The 27,693-nt window shown below is 32.5% G+C and overlaps 1 protein-coding gene across 4 annotated transcripts in view; it reads right to left on the reverse strand.

The window, feature by feature from the left end:
* Positions 1 to 976: 976 nt before the first annotated feature.
* The window catches only part of LOC110605068 (glycerol-3-phosphate acyltransferase, chloroplastic), a 49,656-nt gene continuing 22,939 nt past the window's right edge, over positions 977 to 27,693 (reverse strand). For 2 of the 4 annotated variants that reach the window (XM_043952543.1, XM_021743370.2), the window contains exons 6-13: positions 22,201 to 22,302; positions 22,046 to 22,107; positions 21,837 to 21,947; positions 7,435 to 7,513; positions 6,243 to 6,362; positions 6,036 to 6,149; positions 1,977 to 2,133; positions 977 to 1,423 (exon numbers count right to left, since the gene is read on the reverse strand). In XM_043952543.1, the coding sequence (XP_043808478.1) occupies positions 1,999 to 2,133; positions 6,036 to 6,149; positions 6,243 to 6,362; positions 7,435 to 7,513; positions 21,837 to 21,947; positions 22,046 to 22,107; positions 22,201 to 22,302 (723 nt within the window). In that variant the 3' untranslated portion in view covers positions 977 to 1,423; positions 1,977 to 1,998. Of the gene's footprint in view, positions 1,513 to 1,976; positions 2,134 to 6,035; positions 6,150 to 6,242; positions 6,363 to 7,434; positions 7,514 to 14,720; positions 15,804 to 21,836; positions 21,948 to 22,045; positions 22,108 to 22,200; positions 22,303 to 27,693 lie in introns of those variants that run through there. The other 2 variants (XM_043952544.1, XM_043952545.1) reach the window with 2 other exon arrangements.

The following is a 27,693-nucleotide window of genomic DNA, read 5'->3' on the forward strand; positions in this document are numbered from 1 at the left end:
GGAGAGAAGATATTGTTCTATAACTATTATAGACTAAAAACGCTGCAGATCAATCTTCTCTCTGATCATGAATAGCTACTGATGCGGAGCCATGCTTCTGGGTCTGGGTTTTGCTTTGATTTTTTGTTGACTCAAGCTCTTGGTGTGTCTGGTGGTGTCGTGGTTTGTAGTTTGCTGCGCTTTTTGTGTAAATTTCTATTCGGGACATGCAGGATGTTTTTTTGATTTTCTAGTCATCTTCTGTTGCAATTGAACTGAATTTTTTTTATAATGTTATGATTATACGGATTTAACCTAGGTGGCTTGTTGGACTTTTATTTCGGTTCGGCTATGTTTGTCCTTGATGGGCTCATATTGCAGCCCGCTAAACTTTTGAATTGCAAATCCAATTTTTTGGTAAAATAAAATAAAATAAAATAAAAAACCCTAAGCTTTAGCCAGAATGGCACAAACAAGAGGTGGGTCCCATTCAGGACATGCGCTTTGTTTTTTTGACTGTTGCTAGGGAGGTGGAATTTTTTCTTTTTTCTTTTGTTTTTTTTTGTGGGGGGTGGGGGGGAAATAAGCATACCAAACCAAAAATCTTAACTTTCCTGAATTTTTACTCACGAAATGCAACCGTAACATTTACACACCTCAAATTAAAAGCATTTAATACTGTATCGAACCATCTTAATCATCTAACCTACCGTTGTACCTTAAAAGTGTTACGGATACTCGGATCAATGTGATTATTTTTTATTCCATCCGTCAGTCACCACATTCATGTTAAAATTAATACCTTCTTCCACTCATAAGTTGCATCATAACTGCCCCTGGTATGACCACAATTCATTAATTACAAATAAAAGAGCATTTTCAGAATTTTTTTTTTTAAAAGACGACCTTTCTTAAATAGGCTAAAGACAAATTTCTGTATTCTCATGCACCTTATATCTTCATACCTTTTGGGCACCAACAACGTAGAGATACAGACTACATGCAACTGAAATTGCTTATTTCTCTGAGATATATCCTCTCATAAAGTAAAATTTAGCTCCTACACCGTTATTTTCATGTTCAAGAAACCATGGAGATACTAAAAACGAAAATAGCAATGAACTAAAAGAAAATATGAACAGAAGCATGACAAGTTTGAGTAAATATACACAAATTGCCTGATTCTTACTATGACCTCTTTATCTGTACACCTGAAATTGAACTCCTCAAAAAGCTCCAATTTACCATCAAGTCAGCTGTCAAGACAGTTGGATGGATTTGTGTTGACAAAATGCATTAAGATAAAATGCATAGTGTGGAGATTCGTATTTTGCACAAAATCATCCACATAATTCCCAGTGATGATGCTTTCTGTTGTAGTGCTCTGTATCAAGCAACAGGAGGCAGATTTCTGGCCAAGTTGCAAAAGCTATAAAATAATATCCTGAAACGTATCAACTTGAATTTGTAAAATGATCTGATAGTATGAATGTGCATTAGCCTAATACTATCTTTCAATCTGGACAGGCAACTCTGCAAGTCATATTTGGAATTCTTAGCATAAAGAGTAGCTATTCAACCTAGAAAAAACATATTTAAATGAGGCATGAGAATAAGAAATCGCTCCCTGTTTCTAGCCACATGAGGCTACTAAGAGCCTATTATGATATGAAAATAACATTGAGATGGTCCCATATTCCATGCCAAATGCAAACTAAAAATACATGTGTTTGTGGTTAGCACAGGGAAACTGTAATCCTCGAAAGGATTTTCATATTTAAGTTTCTAGCATCAAAGTCTTATGACATTTGATGTAACTACTCTCTTAAATGTGCCTTTGTCCCAGTTAGATTCTTATGAATGTTTCACCGTAATATGTCACCAGTTGAACTGTCATGATCTATAAAATTCTGCTAATGAAAAGATTTATTTCAGGACTACAAAAAGCAATAGGTGCTCATCCTAACTTGTTTAAATCTTAAGAAAGGAGAAAATACCTAGTTAAACACAAAATGTTGATTAATTCCATGGTTGTGACAAAGAAACAGTTGGACTTGATGCCTCTAGTCCCCGACTTTCATGTATGGCAGATTTAAGCACGTTGTATTGCTCAATCACAGAATCATGTAGAACCTGTGCATATGCCTTCTTAGCCTGTTACAGAAAAGGTCAACAAATTTAGAAACGTTCACAATACACTGCAGCTGCTTTAACTTCAGAAGCAGAGTCTTTTTTGAGATAATTTATAGTATTTTTACAATCATTTGTAACAAATCACAAACTAGAAATCAAAACTTATTATTTATGACCTCCTCACATATAAATGACACAATGACGCAAAAATTTTAGTCCGTAAAAGGACATACAAATGTCCAATGATCAACAAAAAATGGTTCCTCCTTACTGTCATGCTTCATAATTGTTCCCAAAATAAATTGAAGGTATACACAATGTATTCTTAAATTTATGTTTCATCTTAATGCGCTATAGCAAATTAGCAACTATAAAATAAGTAATTATTATTTTTTATGAATAAATAAATTAATTCTACTACGTACAATAAAGCTTGAGCAAAGCCTACTTTTGTTACGGACAACCAAAAGAAACTGTTAGTTAATAGAAAAAAAATCCTAACAGCTCAACCATTGCTACTCTTTTTTCTTTTCAACCAGATATGTTGACCAGGTTATTTTAAATTATAAAATAGTCCATATGTTTGTCATAATTAATTACTTGGTCCCTGCATTTTGAAAGCTATATTCTTATAATTTCACTTCAATTATTTGATCATTCTATTAGAAATTTGAGGATATTCTGTTAGTCAAAGAAAAATTGGTCTATCAAAGCAATAAAGTTTGTTTTTCCCAAAAATGCCCTTACATTTAGGACTATAAAGTAGTTATTTATATTTTGTACATCCTAAATATTCCTATTGAATTCTTGTATAAATAGGCATCCATGTCACTTTCAAAAGTAAAACAACAACAATTATTTAGTTCAATCTTTGTTCTTCTTCATCCACACTTGGTGTAGAATAATAGATCCATTACAAATAATAAAAATAATCAGGAATTCAAAATAAAGGAAACATTTTTGCATCTTTAAATCAAGCAGCCTTAGACTGATGATAATTAGTTTAAGAGCACTTTAATTAACAAACAGCTTACCTGGCCAACAACTACAAATTAATAAGAAATTAGATAACAGCACACGGGGATTATTCACTCATGACATCAACTGATTTGTGAACTAAAGAAAAATAAAGAACGATGCAATGCATGCTTATACTTTAAGCGATTCTGTCACAGGCAACACCTTACAGCCTAGACATTTGATTCTTTATATTGCTTTTTTTCTCATTTCAAGAGCAAAATTGCTTGCTTTATCTTTGTTATAAGTTATAGGAAGTAAATATGTTGATATGTGAAATAAATATTAATTCATGTATTAGTCCCTTAATGTTAAGGATTGCATGATCCTAAGCTTGATTCCCTTTCCTTTCTAGAAAAGCTTTCATGTATAAAAATGTTGTAATCTCTATTGTAATATAGACAATAAATATTATCTTTCTACATGGTATCATAGCCTCTCGTGTAGAAATTTGAATTTTTTCTTTTCTTTTATTCTGTTTGGAGACTTAGGACTCCTGTTCTTTTAGGTTACCCATATAGGGTGACATTTGTCTCTCACCGCCCACCCGAAAAGGACGCCAGAGAACCGGTGACACTGCTCTGAAGAGCGGATGGTTGTCCGGCCAACGAGTGAGCTTCACGTGCCGCGACAAATTTTCTGATGTTGTCCCACTCGCCATCACGTGGAGGCGTGTCGCATGTCCATTGCTGCTCCGTCACCCTCACTAGAGTCACCTCGAAGCACTTCCGTCAGTTCTATAGTCTGTTTATTGTTTGGGTGTTTGGTGGAGGTGTTTTTTGGTTTGGATCGCATTCTGGTACTGTTCACGTCCTACCATTCTGGTAGTGTTTATGTCTTGTTTCTTTTATTGCTAATGTTTTGGATTGGTTGTTAAAACTGTGATGACTAAAATCACATAACACAAATTAAATGGATTTAATTTTTTGAATTGGAGTAAGACCATCCGTATTTGTTTACGAAGTATCAGAATTGATGATCATCTTACCAAGGATCCTCTAATTAATGACATTAAGAAAGATTGGATGAGGGATTATACTCGATTATTTTTTGCAGATCTGAAATTCCATTCATAGTGAGGTAATCAGCCTTATTAATCACTGTGAATTTGTTAAAAAATTAATGGATTATTTGGAGTTTTTATATTCTGGCAAAGGAAATATTTCTCGCATTTATGATATGTGTATGACATTTTATTGAGCTGAGAAACATTATAAGACTCTGACCTCATATTTTATTGATTTTAAAAGAGTGTATGAGGAACTTAATGTTTTGATGCCTTTTAGTACGGATTTGCAAACTCAACAAGCTCAAAATTATTGTGTCTAAACGGGCTTCGTCCTCCCCCTTTGAGTTAGTACATTTAGATGTTTGGGGTCCTTGTCCTATTGTGTCTAAGTCTGCCTTTAAGTAGTTTGTTACTTTTATTGATAATTTCTCTCGCACTATTTGATTATTTTTAATGAAGAGTTGTTCAGAATTATTCTTTATCTTTTGTGCTTCTTATGCTGAAATCCAAACTGAATTCAATATTTCTAGTCGAATATTGCAAAGTGATAATGTTAAAGAATATCTTTATAGGGTATTTCAATCTTATTTGTCACAGAAAGGGATTTTTCATCAATTTTCCTATATTGACACTCCTTCAGAGAATGGGGTTGCCGAACGAAAAAATCGACATCTTGAAGTAGCCAGAGCTCTCTTATTCCAAATGAAAGTACCTAAATGCTTTTGGGCTGATCCTGTATCCACTACTTATTTTTTGATCAATCGCATGCCCTCCTTCGTTCTTCATGGTGATATCCTTTATAATATTTTATTTGCCACTAAATCTTTATTTTCTATTAAACTATGTATCTTTGGTTGTACTTATTTTGTTCAGGATATTTGTCCACAGATTACTAAATTGAATCCCAAATCACTCAAATATGTCTTTCTTGGCTACTTTCGATTTCAAAAAGGGTATCGTTGTTTTTATCCTGATCTTAATCGGTACCTTGTATCTGCTGATGTAATATTTTTTGAATCCACTCCGTTCTTTCCAGCATCATCTGTTTATGACACCCAGGGGAGGAAGATGACCTCTTGTTATACACTGTTCGCTTTTTGTCTCATTCTCGCTCTTCTTGCACCTTCCACACGTGTCAGGTCGCCCTATTATTTTTCATGTTTATTCCAGATGCCTAGAGGACTCTGACTCCACTCCGCTACTAGCTTCTTCATCGACAGACCCGCTCCCACCGACCCTTCACCGTCTGAAACAAAATGTGGTCTCTCATTCTAATGCTGAATCTGAATATCGAGCTATGGCACAAGCCATATGTGAAGTCTTGTGAATGCGTCAACTGTTGGAAGAGATTAGGTTCACAAATTCAGTGCCTGCTAAGTTATAGTGTGATAATCAAGTAGCTATCCACGTTGTCTTTAATCCAGTATTTCATGAAAAAACTAAACATATCGAGATTGACTGTCATTTTGTTTGTGAGAAGGTCTAACAAAAGATAATATCCACAGGACCTATCAACACTAGAGAACAATTGAAGTTCTAAATGGGACTCGAATTGATTATATATGTAACAAGTTGGACAATTAACATCTATGCTTCAACTTGAGTAGTATTATAGGTTATAGAAAATAAATATATTGATATAAAAAGTAAATATTGATAGATGTGTTAGTCCCTTAATCTTAGGATTGCATGATCAAAGGCTTGATTCCCTTTCCTTTCTAGATAAGGTCTTTCATGAATAAATATGTTGTAATCTCTATTGTAATATACACAACAAATATTACCTTTCTACAATCTTTTTCCTTTTTCACATTAAATCCCATTATGTAAAGAAGATTTTAGTAACTATCCATGTAAATGTCAAAGGTGCATGATCAATGGATTAAATGTGACCAACCTCTTCAGGGTTTTCACAAGCAACAGCAATTTCAGAAAACCTTATTTCTGGTGCAATTGATAATCCAGCCCCATGAAAGGAAATCACTCTCCTCTCTCCAATCTCTTTTTCCACCTGTAAGATTTCCAATAAATTTTAGATTTCCAATACAAGAAAGAGAATTGAGTAAAACAGGGATGAAAGAAAATAGAGTCAAACGGAGTGTACCTGTAGTGGAGGGGGCATGATGTCATAGCATAATAATGCTAAGGGATAAATATGTCCCGGAGCACCAGAATGGTCAGCAAGCCTTCTCATGTTGTCCACTGAAGCAGTATCAAAAGGTGCCTGATATAAATGCATCACAAAAAGAAATATTATGTTCACTGATGTAATAACACTACTTGCTGCATAAAAAGGGAGATAAAACACCCCAAACGATTAAAATCAGTAAAACCAACTAGTAATAAAAAAAATATTTTTAAAAAAATCTTAGATCAAATGTAAGCTTTCTTAAGAACTCCATATGCAATTTGCACTTAGCATGAGATTGACTCCTCGGAAGCATAAATCAAGTAGGTTCACACAAACCAACATTGTCATACCTTCAAGCAACGGTAGTCAAAGTTAAACTGAAACTTCAGATCACAGCTTGGAAAGATAATCCAAGAAAAAATAGTAAATATGTCCATTTCTATGTTCAGATTCGAAAAAGAGAACATTGGACCAAAAGAGACGATTCAACAGAAGAAAAACAAGTATGGGCAATTAGACACTGGACACAATGGTTCTTTATTCCTATTGCAATTGAGCACACTCTCCAACCAGAAGCTGAATGTATTAGCTATAGAAAGAAAAAGGTAAATATGCACAGAAAATCCTACTCTCACAAGTTACCATTATTCTACTTTACTAAAAACCAATCTACCGGTAATTTATCCTACATCTCTTAAAAGCTAAAACACTAAAACTCATTTTGCTATGTGTTAGTTAATTACAAAAGAGACCATAAATTTCTTTTCCCAGTTTTCCAATTGTGGTCCTTACATTGGAAATAGCTGATTACATCTTACAATTTAGCTATTGGGTGAAATCACAGCGAGGCCACGTCAATCAAATTAAATCACATGTAAAATCATTTACCAATACAGCCACTGCATACTTTCCATAATTGTAGAAATAAAAAAAAGTGGGGTTTCCAGTGCTTAATGCAAGGATTTAAGTCCATGGTGAACAATCATACAAGCATTAAGCCCCCAGATTACTAGAAAATCAAAGCCTATGGGAAAAACCAGCAGCAATTTCATAGCTCATTAAACAATGATGCCTAAATTGACAAAATCAATTGAACATAAATCTAAAGCACTAACTTTCCAATTTTTTTCTTTCCATAAGAATGTGAAAAAAGAAACATACTTACTGGATACCATTCTCCAGTTAGAGGATCTGGCCGGTCCCTGCCACCACTTGGGGCAATCCACACAATCTGTGACCCATCCCTGTATTACATGATACATTCAGAAGGCCTTATACATGGAATGCTAGTGTGCATATTTGAGCAAATCAAGAAAATGAACAGAATCTACGCCAAATATGCACAATATGCATGAAAATTATGTTGCAGGAAAGAGTCGCATTGCACATCAATTTGTATTACGTTAAATAGTGGAGTGGGAAACGGGATATTTCAAAATTCTGCCTAGCAAGAATGTGAATAGACAACTTTGTATATCCAGATTAAAACAAATAAGCTTCAGCTCAATGATACTCCAATGTTGCGAGTTAGCTTGAACCTCAATCAACCAAATATATCATCAATGCCACCATAAGAATTTTGACATGGTTGAAGCTACTATCTTCAATTCCAAACCTTGATTTGGCATGTCCCTCAAAGTAAGCACTGTCTGGGACTTTTGCCCATTTCAATATGTGATTCTCTGTCTTTTTGAAGTTAACTTTGCCAATACTTTTACACGATGAACACAAACAGAGGCATACAGGTATATTTTACTTTACTATGTTCTAGCAAGCAATTCAGAGCATTGTTTTAAACAACGGCCGTTACGTAACATAACGGCCGTTATGTAATGGGTTTTGGGGGGCCATTACCCGTTATCCCGTTATATAACGACCCCTCCTGATTTGCAGGCGTTACGTAACGGCCGTTACCGACCGTTACATAACGGTAACGGCCGTTACCAATAATTAAAATTCTTTTATATCCTTTATCTTTTGCTCCCTATTCTCATTTTCATCAGTTTCTACACTTTTCAGCAGCTTCAAAAACTATATTTTTAAAGTTTTCTCTTCCCTTTCTCTTTCAAATTTCAATTTTCCCTGCATATTTATCATATAAACTTATATCCATTATAAACTACTCTATTTCCAAGCTTATTTCTTCTAAAAAGTTGGTTAAATTTTAAATATTTTAGTTTTTAATTATTGTTTTTTTTTCTCTTTTTTTTGTAAGTTTTTGTGGATTAAAGTGTTAGTTTTGAGTTAAAATTGTACTTTGAGCTATTAGTTGAGATCTATAAAGATTATGTTGATTTTTCTTATTTTAAACTACATGATGTTTAACTTAAATTAAATAATCTATATTTTATATATTTATATTTATTATGCATTTGTATACATTGTTCTAAATTAAATCTAATCAATATCATTTTATTTATGAACTTTGCAAATTTTTTAAAAAATTTGCGTAGCGCCAGGTTGTTACCGTTACGTTACGACCGTTACAAGTCTGTTTCCATTACCCGTGACCACGACCGTGAACGTGGCTGCGACCGCGATTTAAAACCATGATTCAGAGACCTTGAAAATTCTTGGACATGCTGTGCCCTTTTGGATTTCAAATTTTTTTATTGAAGTTCTAAAATTTTTTAGTCCCATATGAATGAGGCATCCTTAGTTCTATGATATCTAAACAGTGGAAAACAAAAATCAAAAGAGCAACGTCAAATAGCAATAAGGTTCAAGCAAAAAGATACCATTTCATTCGTCAGAACGTGTAGATATTTTGAACCTATAAGTGATTGCTATATTTCTTTTATTCTTCTCTTTTTGTTTTTTATTATTTGCGAAGATATAGAGTGGCTTTGGCCTTATCTACAACACGTTCAATCCAAAGTTCCAAACCCAGAATGATGCTACAATTTGTCAATGTTTACTAATTAAAAAATAAACAGGGAATTGTTTATAGTAACTGAGGCTTTTGGTAGGTACAAACAAATTTTCAATCTGGAATGGTAGTTTATCTCACTGACTGGACTCTCCCACGGAAACTTCCCCACTCAAATGTTTTTTTAACATTATGTTTACAACACAAGAATGTGAAATTCATTTCAGCTTGGGATGAAATTCATTACAGTTGCTTTTAGATACATAGGTACTTGAAATGAATGATTTGAAGTTTTCAACTTGAAAATTTAGGGTACGGTTAGTGTAATGACCTGAAATGTTATTATAATATTTTATTTAAAGTATTATTTATTAATATTATTGTTTTGTAAATTTTTAGTTTTGAAAATATAAATAGTTACGGATTTAATAAATTTCTTTTATACTATTTATTTATGCATATATTATTTTATGTTTAAGATATTAATTTTCTTAATTCTTAATATTTTAAAAGAGAATGGCATAAAAAATATTTACTTTGTTATTTTTTATTTTGCTAGTTATTATTTTGTTAGTAAATAGTGTAATATAAACTTAATGATAATGTTGAGTTTTATTATAATTATATTATTTTTAAAGTACTAGTTAAAAATTTGGTACTACTTAATTAGTTCTAGATTTAATAATTTCATTCTATCGTATTATTTTATTGTCTACAAATATTTTTGTATTTTAATTTTTTTAATCTTAACATCCTAAATTGTGGCACTTTAAAGAATTTATTTACATGTACCATTATAATAAAATGAATTATTAAATTCATTACATTGAATATATTTATAATATTAAATTATTTAAATAATAAAATAATTAATATTATTTTATAAATAAATACATAAATAATTAAGAGTTAACTAAATATTTTTAGGACACATAGATTGGTTGTTTAAAAGGATTGTATTGATTTAAGTTTTTTTTTTAAATATTAAGGATTAATGTGTAATTTTCATGTTTAAAGCAGCCCCATTCCCCTCCCCCTTATGCCCCCACCCTCTCTCTTCCTCTCTTTCTTTCTCTTTTTCCTTCTTTCTTTCTTTCTTCATTCACTTCGGCTGGCCACTCCTCTGCCACAGGTGACCAACCAATGACAACCAGACACGCAAGCCAAGAAACGGCTGATATGGGCGGCAGCAGCCATATTTTTGGGAAGAGAGAGAAAATAGGTTCCTAAACTTTGATATATCATATCTTGCAATCTGAACATCCAATCAAAGTGATTCCAGCGGCCATGTGCTGCTGGTAAAGAGAGCTCTCAGATAGGACTAGCCTCGCCACACGATGGTGAGGAGAGAGAAATTGTGAGTTTCCTGCCATTTTCCAGCCAAACGGCAACTAGTTTCGACGATGGGACCCAATAATCGTGAACTCCATCCCAAAGCTTCAATTTGACACCTAATATGCCTCGATCAAACGCCGTATGACGAAGAAACTAAACGGATGGACGATCGGAAAGGAATTTCAATGAACCATCTTCAGATCTATGACCAATGAATCTTGGATATTTCAAAAGTGTATGCGGAGCATCAACATCTCACCGATGCTCGGGACAGGATTTTCAGGAAGATCGACGTACCAAGTAGACTGTTTCGGAAGATGGTTGTATTTACAATTGTTTCCACCATTTTCAGATGCTTCGAATACATTTTAGGTATCAGAAATTGTTGTTTTATCACAATATTATTGTTCAACTGCTACAAAATTAAATATTCTTAGATGACTATAATTGAGAAAATTTAATTGAAATTACAAGATATTATAATTAAAGGACTTTAGAGAATATAAGAAATTTTTAGAATGAATTTGATATCTTTGAGACAGTAGAGAAATTTAAGTGCTTAAGTTAGAAATTGAAATTTCATACTAGTTATATAATCCTAGTAGGCTCATGATAAATAATATATATTTGTTTTGGGGGCCGAAGGCTATTGAGTTGGTTGAGATATATGCATTGTGTTTTTATACAGAGAAGTTAGTTCCTAGATATAGAAAAAACTCTGCTGAAATTTTGGCAAAATCTTAAGACGTTTACTACTCCTTTTGTACTTTAATTGTTCTATTGATAGTTAGTGCTTCATAGAAATCAATATGTCTATAGGTATCGATACCAATCATCTTTTTTCTTTCCAACCGAACCAATAGCAACAAGTCGATAAATTAGTGAGTTAGATATTGAATATGTTTACAATTTCAATATTTTTTATCCATATTTTGGCAGGCTCATGCATCATGATTAATACGTATATATTCAGTTATATATTAGAAACATTTTAATTGTTGTATAATTATTTATTGCTATTATTTGTGAGTGTCGCCTTGGGATAATTTAGAGATGGGTGTGTGAGTGTATATGTGGTAAATTGTGGATATGGTTTGGATGGGCAGATCAGGTTGACTAAATCTCGCTTGGGACCCAGTCCTTATGGACATAGATAATCAGGTGAATAGACTTGAGTTGAACTTGTTGTCCCTCACATTTAGAATTAAAAGAAATAAGCTCGAGTTAATCTTGCTGAACCTGTTGGATCAAGAGAGCCGTAATAGAAGTAAGCTCCTATATGTATATAATGTATTATGGATGTGTGTGTGAGTACGTGTAGCTCCTTGTTATATTTTTGTGTGAATTTCAATGTGTTGTTTGTGTTAAGACTATATTCTTTTCAGACTCTTAATGAAAATTTGATAAGTTATATTGATTAATTAGATAATTGAGCTGGAATCCCCTAGATTATATGCATGATAATTGAGACCATTTGAATAGGCCCCCAAACGTCAGAATAGATGGTCACAAAATGGATCGTACTTGACAGATAAGAGGTTCTTGTATGCTTAGCATACTCACAAATAAGGATAAAATTTCTCCAAAACAAGTAAAGATGGGTGTCCCAACCATCAATGCTACTGTATGATTTCTGAGTTGACATCCTCATTTCTTCCAAAAAGAGCCCGAAGTAAATTCAAACTTAGATTCCATTCCAACACATATAAGACATCATGCAGTCTATCATTGCCAATCCTCTTCCCAATTTGAAGGTACTAAATAACATAATAGTCAAGAAAAAATTCAATTTAACAGTTAAGTGTTTTGGTGAGAGCACTAAAAGATAAAAGATTAATAAGAAAACACGAAACATGAAGAACAAAGGATAGCTTGATAAAACCGGTTCCAACACATAAGAGTGAAGGAACCATCTGCTATTCTGACAATGTCCTTTTGTAAACATGAAAGATAATTAAGGAAGCTTTTAGAGGAGTCTATCATGTGTTTATTTGCATCAGAATCAAATTGAAACCCTATAATCAGGTTTAGGACTCCGATACAATGAAGAATTCAATTGAATCGTTTTTTACAAGGTTTAAGTATTTATACACAAAGAATCAAGCTAATTTAAAATATTTAGAACAAACCTAATTAGAAATATCTACAATAAAGGTAGAAAAATAAAATCCCCATAATCAAATATAATTAGAAATCCAAATATTTGAATCTTCTTAATTAAGAACCTTCTATGTTAGTCATTAGACCATATTGATAGTTCTACATTATTGTACAATGTTAATAGCATTTTATTTTAATATTCATATTGGGCTAAATTTTGGGTTTAAGGAATATTAGGCTTACTACGGGCTACAAAGGCTTTATGTTGGCCCAAGTCCTAGTGTCGGTCTAACCCATAATTTTGGATTGTGACAATTAGGACCGGTATTGTTTTTCATTTTTAGTTTTTAACCTGCTCAAAAAATACTAACGCTTTCAAAATATTTAGGTTTTTTATTTTTAATGAAATCAACAGGATCATTTAAAAGACAAAAAACAACACCAGTAAACTTCCAAAATCATGGTTTTTCTTTGACATTTCTAGTTTCTAAGTTTCAATCAAATTCCTCACTCCACCCAAATATCTCTGTAATTACAACTCTCATCACCCGATTACAACTCCCATCACCCAATCGTTCTCTAGCTTCTGCAGATGGAAACTTGACAACAAGGAGATATGCAAGCTTTTCGGTTTCGTGATCTGGATGGAAATCAATCTACATACATGTTTCCCCGGCAATGAGAATGATTGATGACATACAATCGCCCTTGGTGGCAGGGGTGTACAGCTCCAGTTCTGGTTCAGGGTTTACCAAGATATTGAAATACGGTTCTAATATGGTTCTTGGTTGTTTCAATTCCTGTTCTTGTTTCTTAAAGCAAATTTATGCAATTTTTTCAGGAAAAGTTATACTTGAAATACCATTCAAGTTTTAAAGTTAATTATTAATACAAATTATATTATATATAATACACATTTAAATTATTTGCAATTTATATAGTGTATAAATATATACAAAATTAACCATGAAAATAATATAATAAATATATCTTTTATTACATAAAATTTAACTATATGATAGATATTTAACTAATGATTAATAAAATCATAAATATTGTAATCACTGGTATCAAAATCATACTATTCTTGATTTGAATCTATTTTTCAACAAATCGATTTGAATCTATGGGGTGCATCTTAAATGTACCTAAATCTTATTACGATTCTCGACTTAATTCTACATCCTTTAAATCTATAGGGTACATGAATTGTGACTAAATCCAAAAAATTGATAGTGAATGAGATGAATCAATATGAATCGGCCGAATTTTCACCCGATTCAATTAATTTAATTATTTATAAAGAGTTTGTTAGATTTTATATTTTAAAAATTTATATCTTAATCATTTTTGCCATTGAAGTGTATATAGAACCTTCCCTTAGCGATTTTCTTTCACCAACCATTCTTTTTCCTCTACCTCTTCTTTATTTTTCTTTTTAATTAATTTACTTAACTAATTATAATTGTCAAGTTATGATATTTTATATTAATAATATTCTAATATGTTACCTTTCTAACTATTTAATTATTTTATCAAATTTAAATATGAGTTTCAAGATATGTATGATGAAAATTATTGTCTACAATTCCTAAGTTCATAATTTATAACATAAAACTATATAACACAATACATACATATTATTCTATTGTGAAGAATATTTCTAATTAGATAAATGATAATTCCATATTTGTCAAAATATATCATTATAATATGTATATATATATATGTAACTTATTTTTAGAATATATATTATTTTTAATTAATTTTTTAAAATTTTTATAGGGCTATACATGGTTCCTAGAGCTCCAAACCAAATTGAAAAACCATACTTGAACCGAACTAAAAAACCATACCGAACCGAAAAGGAACAGATGGCGTAGGAACCGAACCGAACTAATTTAGCTATTTGGTTCTGGTTCTGTTTCTTTGTCAAGAAACGAACCAGAATTGAACCAAAACTCTGCCAAATCAAAACCAATTTTATATATATGTTTTCTTGACTAATTTATAGTGATATTATAATTCTAATATATAGTTTCAATAATATGTTTTATATATCATATAATTTCAATAAAATTACACACATATAATTACAATATTATTTAATTATTAAATATTTTATTTAGCTAATTTTAGTTAATTGATTATAGTTTATTCAATCTCAATAGATTATATATATAGTATATATACCATGGTTTTAAATAACGGCCGTTACATTTACAGGTTTACAAGTAGACCGTGGCTGTTAAAGCTTTTAAATAATGGTGGAAAAATTTTGTTGCTGTAACGGCCATTATGGCCATTACGCAATAGTCACGGCAGTTACAAGCCTTGATGTAACGGCCATTACTTTTCTTTATTTCACATCAGGTCATCAGCGCAGCTGGAATTCAGGAATCTTTCAGAGCAGTACAATAATTGTTGTTTTATCCACTTCAGCACAAGCCTTCTCTCCAGCTCCTCCAGCACACAAAGTTCCATACTTCTTTCAGCTTATTTCTAGCCTCCACTTCAAGCCAAAAACAGCCCTATTTCTCTCAAATTTTTTGAGAGCAACCTATATACTTAAATTTCTATGAAGAACCTGCCCTAAACGCTCCTATATACTTAAATTTCTATCAAGAACCTGCCCTAATCGCTCATTCTGATAGTAATAAAGTCACTATATATAATATTTAAAATTTATAAATTTTATGTTTATTTGATATATTTATACTTATTATTAAGTTGTATAACTTAATTTTGATTATATCTTTTAATTTCATGAACTTTACAAATTTATCAAAAAATTTTGCACCGCAAACTGGTCGTTACAACTTACAAGTTTACTTTATATAAAATTAAGTTTTATGTTCTAAGTATATTAAAAATTATTCTCTTAAATTAAAATGGTAATTTCTTCAAATAATTTAAATGATTTTCTATAAAGTAAATTTAAATTTAAATTAATTTGCACATTAATTGGATAATGTATTATTTGTTTTACAATATATCATTTGATAATTTGAAAATGCCGAGAGAAAAATCTGAGAAACCAAGTCAAAATGTTGGATGAAATTTTGCCACTCCTACAAGAGAAAAAGGAGAAATGACCTGTATTTTTTATGGTAGAAAAATAACTGGAGGAATAATTCGCTTGAAGCAGCATTTGACAAATATACCAGCTTGTCAAAAAGTTTTTGTCCAAGTAATAAAAGACATGAGGAATATGTTGAAGGGTTTTAAAGCTGCAAAAAAAGATAAAGCAAAGAGGATAAAGGAGTTAGTTAATGAAATCATGAAGATGATAGAAGTTTAGAAATCAGAATCAGATGAAAAAGAAATTGAATTAGAAATTGCGAGTCGCAAAAGTATGCGGCAGTTTGATGAAAATACTTATGGAATGAGAGCTCTCATTATGAAAGTGGTGGCAATAGCCATCAAGCTCCTCCTCGCCCGGGAGCGACCATTCGTTAGAAAGGCAGAGAAGTATCAAGATTTGTTGAGCAAACATCAACACGTGCTTCTAGAATAGGGGCAGTTGAAATTGAATTAGAAAAAAGCAAAAATATGAAGCAGCCAAAGATTAAAACCAAATGGCTTAAATTGCAAAAAAAAAAAATTGCTTAAAGCTTTTGATAATTTTATTATCCATAAGAGATTGTCTTTTAGTGTGGTTGAGTCACCATAGACAAAGCCATTACTCAGAATAGCCGCTAAAGTGGAACCTAATGTATCACCACCTTCAGCATATGAGATCTCTGAAATGTATTTAAAAAAATATATTGCTTCATTTGAAGGTATGTGGAACAATTACTGTTATGTGTGCTGGATGGAGCGAGCCAACCAGACTCCATATAATTAATTTTTTAGTCTACTCTCCTCGTGGAACAATATTCCACAAGTCCATAAATACACGCAATGTTGAAAGAAAAGATGAAAAATATTACTTTAAGATCATGAAGGAGGTAGTTAAAGAAATTGGCTCAAAGAAAATTGTCCAAGTGGAAATGATAGTGAAATCAGACGGTCTATATGATATTAGAAATGATAGTGAAATCAGACGGTCTATATGATATTGGAAATGATAGTGAAATCAGACCTTAAAAATATTATTCAAAGGCTACAGAGTGATTTGGTCAATCAAGACCATACATTAACCAAGTAAATATATAATATACACCTAACTTGAGTAATTTTAATAAACAATTTTAGCATTTATAAGTATAATAAAGCAAATAATTTTTTTGTTGCAAACACAACTCTATGAGCATAAAATGAAGAATTTAGGGTCCGTCTTAGCACAAAAAGCCATTAAGATCACTCGTTCAGGTAAAAATATAAGATTTACATATTATGTTATATTTTTAATGTTCTAAAATATAAAAATCAAATATTTGATAAAATAAACTATATTATTAAAATTATTATATGTTTTAATGCAGCATCCTGAACTACAAAGAATTGCAGTAAAAATGTAAAGAAATTGGAGCACTTCTTCACTTATACATACAAATATGAGAAACAGATTACGCTATCAAAAATTGTATGCACTCGTCTTTGTTAACTACAATATGCAGCTGAAGTTGAGAAATTTGAGCAGAAAGAGTCGGCATAAGCTAGAAAAGAGTTACAATCCAATAATTTGGATTACATTTTCGAGAAAGATGATCCACTAAATCCTTGGTTGGAAGGAGGAAAATTATGTGCTTGATGGTAAAGAAAATTCTTGGCTAAAGAATGATGAGAATGCTCCATCACAATCACAATCACAACAAGCTAATCCTCCAACTCATGGGCAAAATATTGGAGGCGATAGTGATGCTGAACCTGAATATTCTTTTATATTATCTTGTTCTAGTGATGATGATGATGGTGGTCGTAGTCAGGGTGGAAGAGGCGAAGGTCATGGAGCTACTAATTCATTACAATCACATGATGATCCTTCTTCATATCAGAGACATAATCCATCTCCATCTCTAACTCTATCTTTAAAACATACATATTATAGATCCTGTGCTTTTGGTGGTAGTGGTGATAAGGAAAAAGGTGTGGCACATGGAAAGTTCTATGGATGCAAATAATTATGCAAATGAAACTTATGTTACAAGTGAATCTTCAATGGAAGCAATCTCTACCGGTGATTATGGATATGGAGGACATTCTCAATGAGATAATGAAATCCATATCCATATCTATATCAACCTCCTCCATCGTATTCTAATTTTTCTTCATTGGAGCAATCATTCTCCCACACCCAAACTGAATCCAATCCTGCTGATCAATTTGGTATGGGTTCATTCTTCAGTTTTGATCCATCACAATACTATCAATATCATCAAAATTAAAGCTCTCAATCACAAGATGAAGGTGGTGGATCTACTCAAGAACCTGATTATGGATAGACGCTCATTCTAGTGGTAATTGAGGTAAGTTAATATATATAATGTTTAAAATTTATGGATTTTATGTTTATTTAATATATTTATACTTATTATTAAGTTGTATAGCTTAATTTTCATTATATCTTTCAATATATTTTAATTTCATGTACTTTAGAAATTTTTCAAAAAAATTTGCGACTCGACATACCGTTACGTCATGATTGTTACATACCCGTTTTGGTTACCCGCGACCGATTTGAAACCAATATACACTATCTCGATATTAATAGAATTATAATACTAAAATATAAATTACTAAAATAATTATATGTGTGCGTATTATTATTATTATTATTATTATTATTATTATTATTATTATTATTATTATTATTATTATTATTATTATTATTATATATTTTAGCCATTGGTCAATTATTACAGGTTTATAATGGTACAATTTACTAATTTAATTAGTTAATTAAAGTTTATTCTATCTAAATAGATTATGTATATACACTATCTAAATAGATCGATACGTGTGTGTGTATATGTACTTATAATTGTTATTAGCAGCTATATATATATATATACACTAATAATAATATAAAGTTATTATATGTTTTAGTTATAAATCAATTATTAAAAGTTTATAATGGAATAATTTAACTAATTTAATTCGTTAATTATAGTTCATTCTATTTAAAAAGATATGTTATACACTATCTCCTATTATATTAATAAAATATAAATTACTAAATCAATTACATTATATTTATGTATATGCACTTGTAATTGTTACTATTACCACTCTATCTATCTATCTATATATATATATATATAACAATGTTATTGAAACATATATATAATAAAATATATTCAAATTATATGATATAAGTAAAACATATTTTGATAAAATTAGAAACCAAATAAAACAAAAATCATTATAACTATTTTTTTTTAAAAAATATACTATTTTCAGCTAAACTAAGTTGTTTTGTTGTACAAAAAAAGGAAACTCACAAATTTGCAATATATCAGAATAATGACAAAAACTCATTTAGTTAGACTTTATTTCTTGCGAAAAAATTACAATAAAGTTTTTGAAAGCTATACAGAGAGTTTTCTTCTTTTCTTCTTATTCTTTTTCTTTTAAGAGTTTCAAAATGGTAATATTGAAAACTACATTATGTTTAGTTATTCAGTGTCTTGATATATATTTTTTATGGAAGTACTACAAGATATTATAAATGTTTGATATTATTTTGAAGTTAAAACGTGAGACTTGTTAGTTTAATATAAATAATATTAGTACTATGTTAGAAGTATTTAATTGTTTCAGTAAAATTTAAATTTTATTATAGGAAACGAGAACTATACCGAAACAATACCAAAATAAGAATCGATACTCGAATCGAGCTGGAATCAAATTACACATAGAACCATACCGAAACTATATGACTTTCGGTTTCAGTTTTGGTTCCAAAAAATTTAAGGAACCAACTTTCAATTTTGGTTCTAGTCATGGTTTAAATAACGGCCGTTACGTAATGGGTTTTGGAGGGGCCATGACCCGTTATCTAGTTATACACAACGGCCCCTCTTGATTTGCAGGCGTAACGGCCGTTACCGACCGTTACGTAACGGTAACGATCGTTACCAATAATTAAAGTTCTTTTATATCCTTTATCTTCTGCTCCCTAGTCTCATTTTCATTAGTTTCTACACTTTTCAGCAGTTTCAAATACTATATTTTAAAAGTTTTTTCTTCCCTTTCTCTTTCAAATTTCAATCTTCCCTGCATATTTCTCGTACAAACTTAGATCCATTATAAACTACTCTATTTCCAAGTTTATTTCTTCTAAAAAGTTAGTTAAATTATATCTATTTTAGTTTTAAATTGTTTTTTTTTTTTTCCTTTTTTTGTAAGTTCTTGTGGATTAAAATGTTAGTTTTGAGTTAAAATTGTACTTTGAACTATTAGTTTACACCATCTATAAAGATTATATTGATTTTTCTTATTTTAAACTATATGATATTTAAGTTAAATAATCTATATTTTATATATTTATGTTTATTATGCACTTATATACATTATTCTAAATTAAATCTAATTAATATCATTTTATTTATAAACTTTACAAATTTTTTTAAAAAATTTGTATAGCTCCAGACCGTTACCATTACGTTACAGCCGTTATAGATCTATTTCCGTTACCAGCGACCACGACCGCGAACGTGACCACGATCGCGAACATGGTCGCGACCGCGATTTAAAACCATTGTTCTAGTTCCTGCAAGGAACTGTCCAGAAACTGAAACTGCACACCGCTATTTTTAACGAATCTTACAATTCAATTTGATTCTCAATTCTCGATACATGAAATGAAGATTTTGATTTTCGATCCGAATCTCGCTTAAACAACTATGATCGTATTACACTTGTAATTAACAATGATAAAATGATTTGATATTTTATAACTAAAGTTATTAAGAAAAGGTAGATGAATAAAAGACAAATAATATATAAATTGTCCATCATTTATATATATATATATTATGACATTAGTGAATAAAAATAGATATAATTACGTTTATAAAATGCATAAAAAATTATAGAAAAACACACGTTTAAAATCGATTCTCGGTTTGGTTCTGGGACGGATCTGAGACGATTCTTAGTGAAGAACCAAAACCGTAAAATAAGTTTGGATCAGTACAGTTCTTAATATTTCGGTGGTTCAGTTCAGTTTGAAACCCCAAGAACCATGCACGACCCTACTTAATGGGATAGAAGGAATGAAGCCCTATGCTTCATGCTTCCCTTCATATTTGAAGATAAAGAAGAAGAATCCGGCAATGTTTTCAATACGTGTGAGATTAGAAAAATAAAGTAGGAGAGTAAAGTTTTAAAAGTTGTTTCTTAGAGCTTGATAAACATAAAATTTTTGGCTTTAATGCATAAAAAGAAAATGGAGATGTTACTGAAAAATACCGTTGTTTTAGTATTAATAATTCGTAGGTTTTTTTAACTAAGTAGATTGATCCATTGAGTGGAAACTAAATTTGTAAATTTTTAGTCTAACTTACATGAATATGAATTTGAAATACCTATTATTATGGTGTATTTCCAAAGGCACACTTTAACACTTGGATTAACCAAGGGAAGAAGATGTTGCCCATAAAAGTTGGACAGGCGAGAAGAACATAAAATGGAAGGACTTAGGAACAAAAAGCAAATCTGAATCAAATTAAAAAAAGATATTCTTTCAACTTTTAGTCATCCATTAGCATCGTTTTCCATTTTCTCCCATGTATATGAGTATTGCAGATAAAAATCTCCATGCACAAGTTAGCATCTTGTTTCCATTTTCTCCCATGTATATGAGTATTGCAGATAGAAAATCTCCATGCACAAGTTATACAAGCAAGAAAACCAGTAAATCATAAAATAGTACAAATAATCAACAAATAAGAGAAACGCAGTGGCTTGGAACTCCATATTAGCATGACTGCCAAACCCAATACTTCACCAACCAGACTTGCACTGTGTTAAAACGTGTGTGTGTGTGTGTGTGTGTACATATATTGGTGAGCAACTCATTACTATTGTTTTTCTATAACAGCACAGAGAACAAAGAAAAATAAATGATAACTGAAAAACTAGCCACAGAAGTTAACTGTTCACTTTCCAAATAATACAAAAGTAGATCGAATTAAATATATCACAAGTAATAGCAATAGAAAAAAACTAACAAATCCTAGACCACAGGCATAGCATATATGAATTAAATATATCCAAGTAATAGCATTAGCAAAAATTGACAAGTCCTAAACTACAGGTATACCATATATTTGACATCCAAAATTAAAGGTCTAAAGAAGAAGTAACTGAAATACCTTAAAATCCCAGCCATTTCCTTCAAACTACGAATATTTGCTCTTTTCTTCATCTCAATAAGTTCAGGATCATCACCCATGTGTTTTTTTGAGTACACACATATAAGATTCCTGAAAACATGAAAAGGTCAAATTTTTTATAGAATAATTGAAGAGCCATGCAATAGAAAACAATCAGTGTAAAAGAGATTTAAGAGTTTCTTAAGGACCTGCCCATGCTGAATGGTTTGCAAAGAGGATCTGTTATAACTCTATCCCCTGCTACATAGATCTGCAATTTATAAATAAAATGTGGTTACGCAAGCGTTTCAAACACAGAAAAACACTATTTAAAGTATGCTCCGGATGGAAAAGAAAAGTTCACCAAGTTCTCAGCAATATAGGGATTTGTTTTCTCAAGCAATAGTGCAATGACGGCAGGGTCTGCTTCAGTTTGGTGGTTTGATATCAAGACAACATTGTGACCCTGCAGTCAACAATATTAGAGTAAATATTTCATCCAGAAAAGAGAAATCTAACAGAGAATATTGGAAGATATATGTTGAGAAAAACAAAAAATGTTAGAATAAACATGTCAGCAACAAATATAACAGGTAATCTGGCTGTACAGATAGTTCATTATGACTTTCACCTCAAAGATGAGGCATCCAGGCCGTTAAAATGACTGGATGCTTTTATCAACTTACCATCTGAGATGTCCTACCATTCATAATTCACATACATGATAATTTACAGTAAAACAAATGAGAAGACACAAAGTTCTAGTTTAATTGTCCTAGCCTAAGCATTGTCAACTGCCTACTTGCTTTCAGAGGGTATTCCAGTGCTGAGGTTAATTTTCAGTTCAATCAGCATCTTTCTCCAGTGACAACATTATAAAATTCTGTTTCCAACAAAAATAATCAAATAACAGCTTGGACAAGCTTGAAGCACTAATGGTAGTGGTGGGATTGAAATGTCATGGATGACTGGCTGTTGTCCAATTGTGAAATGGAGTCAAATGTTTGGTTGGACAAACTGGGATAGAATTGAAACTAAGTTTGACTATAGGGATAGAACAGTCAAAACGTGTTGCGGATAAAATTGAAGAAAAAAAAAGGTGAAAATATTTGGAAAAAAAGGTGAAAATATTTGGTCTTTCTTCCATTTTCTTTTGTCTTGTCTTGGAGACTGGGTGGACAGAAATGCAATAAACCTTCAAAAATCAGAGCTTGTCCCTTAATTTAGTGGACATGCAGTTTTTTGGCTCCGGTACATATGCTTTCAGAGTCCTTACAATGCAAGATGCACAAAATTCAAACAATGGACCCATTATATAGGCATTTAATTTCAGGCTTCAAATTTTGCAAGATCCCCAAATTTCATCCATAGTTTGGGCCTAACAAACCCGAATATCCTGTCATGATAGCTGACTATGTCCTTGCTAATTTCAATTAACTGAAAAGTGAAAAGACCCTAAAATTTTTTGTTAGTACCTGTTGTGATATGTTACCGTATGCTGTGATATGATAGTAATGTACTTACAGTTGCAGTTATGTTTCCTTCCTATTTTATATTATTGTAAACTGTTGACTTATTTGCTAATCCTAACTGATTCTAGGGATATAATTTGATTTGATTAGGATCCTTAATTATCTATGTAATTAATATTTGATTATTTGCTTCCTATTTAGATATAATTCTTTGTGTATAAATAGTCATATAAACCAATTGTAAAGATTAAGAGTGAAATACAAGAATTCTCTAAATTTTTCCAAAATTCTTCATGGTATCAGAGCTTTTTTTTTATTTTAGAGTTCAAATTCAATTTTTTCCTTTTTAGGGTTTCAAAACCCTAGATCTACCTTTTTTGGTACTAACTCATCTAGGAGACTTTCCTCCTCTCACCGCCGGCACCAGGACTGTCACCGGCCGATCGCCAGCTCCGACGCCGAAAACCCCCGCACGTGAGGCTCACGCACCTCCCCTTCCCGGCGCGTGACCAATCGCCTGACGCTACTTCGCGGCTCCGATCACTTCGGAGCCCATTCCGACCATCTTTCCGGCCTTCCCGTGCCGCTACCCGGTCTTTTGGTGAATCGATTGGGCTCTCTTGTGTGTACAACCTTGGGTACCTCTTATTCTTTCACGGTTCATAAATCTTTATCGTGACAGAAGGTAAAAGAGTCTCGATTCCTAACTTTGATTACTCGTGCTCCGGTGCCACATCTGACTTTGTAAAGTCAGGTAATGCTTCCTCTCTTAATAATGTTCCATGGATTATTGATTCTGGTGCGAATAGGCACATGACAGGCTCTTCTAAAGGCTTTCTCAATTATTTTCCTTCTCTAACTAAAAATAGTGTCAGAATTGCTTATGGCTCTTTTACTCCTATATCTGGAAGAGGTTTTGTTATTTGCACATCCAACATTAAATTATCATCTGTCCTTCATGTTCTCCACTTTCCTGTCAACCTTTTATCTGTCAGTGCTATTACCAATGCCCTTAATTGTAAAATTGAATTCTTTCCTGATCATTGTGTCATTCAGGATCTTCGCACAGGAAAGAGGATTGGTAATGGTAGGGTGCATGATGGCTTATATATGTTGGAGGGTGATCTAGGTTCTTCGATATCTCAAGCCTATTTTGGAGAAAATAAGGATGTCAATCAGGAAATAATACAGTGGCACAGACAGTTAGGGCATCCATCATTTTTTGCCTTAGAAAAACTTTATCCTAATTTATTTACTAGAACTCAGTTTGATTCTCTATTTTGTGATGCTTGTGAGTATGCTAAACACACTAGAACATCCTATCCTTTGAGTCATAATAAAAGTCAAATTTCTTTTGCGACTATTCATTCTAATATTTGGGGGCCTACTCAAACTGTCTCCTTGTTTAGTAATCGATGGTTTGTCACCTTTATTGATTGTTGCTCTCGAATGACTTAGGTCTATTTGATTAAAGCTAAAAGTGATGTCTTTTTTTGTTTTCAATCCTTTCATAAGATGGTTTGTACTCAATTTGATACTAAGGTGAAAATTTTGATAACTGACAATGGAAGAGAATACATGGATAGTAGTTTTTTTGCTTATTTGGAGAATAATGGGATAGTACACCAGACTAGTTGTCCTTATACTAGTGCTCAAAATGGGAAAAATAGGCATCTATTGGAGGTAGCTCGATCTCTTATGTTCACCATAAATCTACCCAAAGCATATTGGGGAGATGCAATCCTTGCATCTGCTTATCTTATCAATAGAATGCCTCTCAAGACCCTTGACTTTATGAGTCCTTTGGCGGTTCTACAAGGGAAGAATTCATACGTTGTTCCACCAAAAGTATTTGGGTGTGTTTGTTTTGTCCATAGTAGGACGGCAGGGAAATTGGATCCCAAGGCCCTTAAATGTGTGTTTGTTGGGTATTCTCCAACACAGAAGGGATACAAGTGTTATCATCCTCCCTCTAGGAAATACTTAGTCAATATGGATGTTACCTTCCGAGAAACTAAACCCTACTTCAGTACCACCCAGTCACCTCTTCAGGGGGAGAATAATGAGCAAGAAGAGGTGATTCCGAATTTTGTAATTTTGAATGATATAGTTCAACTATAAAGTTTGAGTTCTAGTAGACAGGGGGAGATGTCCAATCAGGGAGAGAGAATTGGTCATTTGGACAAGCCAAATTTGAGAAGGTATTCGAGGAGAGAAAAGGCAGAAGCCATTATGCAGTCTACTCAGAGTCAAAAATCTTCTCCTGGTGAAATACCCACAACTCTTTCTTCTGGTGAGTTACCCACAACTCTTGAATGCTTTAATGACTTAGATAAACCTATTGCACAAAGAAAAGGGGTCAGATCTTGTACTAAACACCCTATTTCTAACTTTGTTTCTTATGAATCCTTATCTCCTTCCTACAGAGCTTTTGCTTTGTCTATTTCCTCTGTGTCTATTCCACAAGATTGGAATGAGCTTTTGCAAATCCTAAATGGAAGAAAGCAATGACCAAAGAGATGAAAGCATTGGCTAAAAATGAGATCTGGGAGCTTGTCACTCTCCCACCTGGGAAGAAACTCGTTGGCTGTAAATGGGTGTTCATAGTGAAACACAAAGCTAATGGCACAATTGAACAATTTAAGGCCAGATTGGTTGCTAAAGGATTCACCCAAACCTATGGAGTGGATTACCAATAGACATTTGTCCCAATTGCAAAAATGAACTCAATTAGAGTTCTATTATCCTGCGCAACCAACTTGGACTGGGACTTGCAACAGTTTGATGTGAAGAATGCTTTCCTCCTTGGAGATTTAGAGGAAGAAGTGTTCATGGAAATTCCTATTGGGTTCGCTGATTAGAAGACACAAGGAAAGCTGTGCAGGTTAAAAAAGGCTTTCTATGCGCTAAAACAATCTCCCAGAGCTTAGTTTGACAGGTTTAGCAGAGCCATGATGTCCTTTGGTTACCAACAAAGTAATGTTGATCACACTCTGTTTATCAAACATCGCAAGGGTAAGATCACCCTTCTTATTGTTTATGTTGATGATATAGTGGTGACAGGCAATGACAAAGAGGAAATGGCTCAACTAAAGAGGTTGTTAGATTAGGAATTTGAAATCAAAGATCTAGAAAAACTGCAATATTTCCTAGGTATCGAGGTGGCTAGATCAGAAAAATGAATTTTCATCTCCCAAAGGAAGTACATTCTGGATCTGTTGGAAGAAACTGATATGATTGGGTATAAACCAGCATAATCTCCCATTGAAAGTAATCACAAGCTGGAAGCAGGAACTGGTGAGTCCGTGGATATTGGAAGATACAAGAGATTGGTAGGAAGGTTGATTTATCTCTCACATACTCGACCGGATATAGTCTATGTTGTTAGCTTAGTCAGCCAATTCATGCATGACCCTCGCGAGACTCATATACAGGCTGTACTTCGCATCTTAAGATACCTAAAGTCTGCGTTAAGGAAAGGGCTTCTTTACTCTAAACATTGTCACCTCCGAGTTGAAGTTTTTACAAATGCAGATTGGACAGAATCTCTCGATGACAGGAGATCCACCTCTGGCTACTACACAATTGTGGGAGGGAACCTTGTCACCTGGAGGAGCAAAGAACAAAGTGTTGTTGCTCGGTCAAGTGCTGAAGCAGAATACAGAGCAATGGCCCAAGGTGTGTGTGAACTCTTATGGTTACAGAAGTTATTGGAAGAGTTGAGGTTGCTCGAGAGAGACAAGATAATTTTCTACTGGATTAAAGAACAATTAACAGACGATGTCTTAAGCCTAGTTCATGCGACTTCTACTGGGCAACTTGCGGATGTGTTTACTAAAGGGCTCAACAACAAGATCTATCATAATCCGATTTGCAAGTTTGGCATGTGCGACATCTTTGCACCAACTTGAGGGGGAGTGTTGACTTATTTGTTGATCCTAACTGATTCTAGGGATATGATTTGATTTGATTAGGATCCTTAATTATCTCTGTAATTATTATTTGATTATTTGCTTCTTGTTTAGATATAATTCTTTGTGTACAAATAGTCATATAAACCAATTGTAAAGATTAAGAGTGAAATACAAGAATTCTCTAAATTTTCCCAAAATTCTTCATAAACAAATATATATACCTCATCTCATTAGCTTGAGAGGAATTATCAAGCTCAAACATTCTCCAATCTTTTTTCCTCTTTTTATTGTTTACTTCTCTTTTATGGTATCAAAGCCTTAAAAGGCCTGATTTTCTTCTTTCACTTTTTTGGCCTATTTTGGAGAAAGCAAGTGTTGCTCTTGGCCCCTCTCTCAAATGAGGGATTCATCTCACCGTGCTCCTAGATAGCTTCGAGAATTGCCAACAAGTCACCTGTTTTGCCAACAAGT

Source organism: Manihot esculenta, chromosome 17 (genome assembly GCF_001659605.2).
Source record: "Manihot esculenta cultivar AM560-2 chromosome 17, M.esculenta_v8, whole genome shotgun sequence".
Lineage (NCBI taxonomy): Eukaryota > Viridiplantae > Streptophyta > Magnoliopsida > Malpighiales > Euphorbiaceae > Manihot > Manihot esculenta.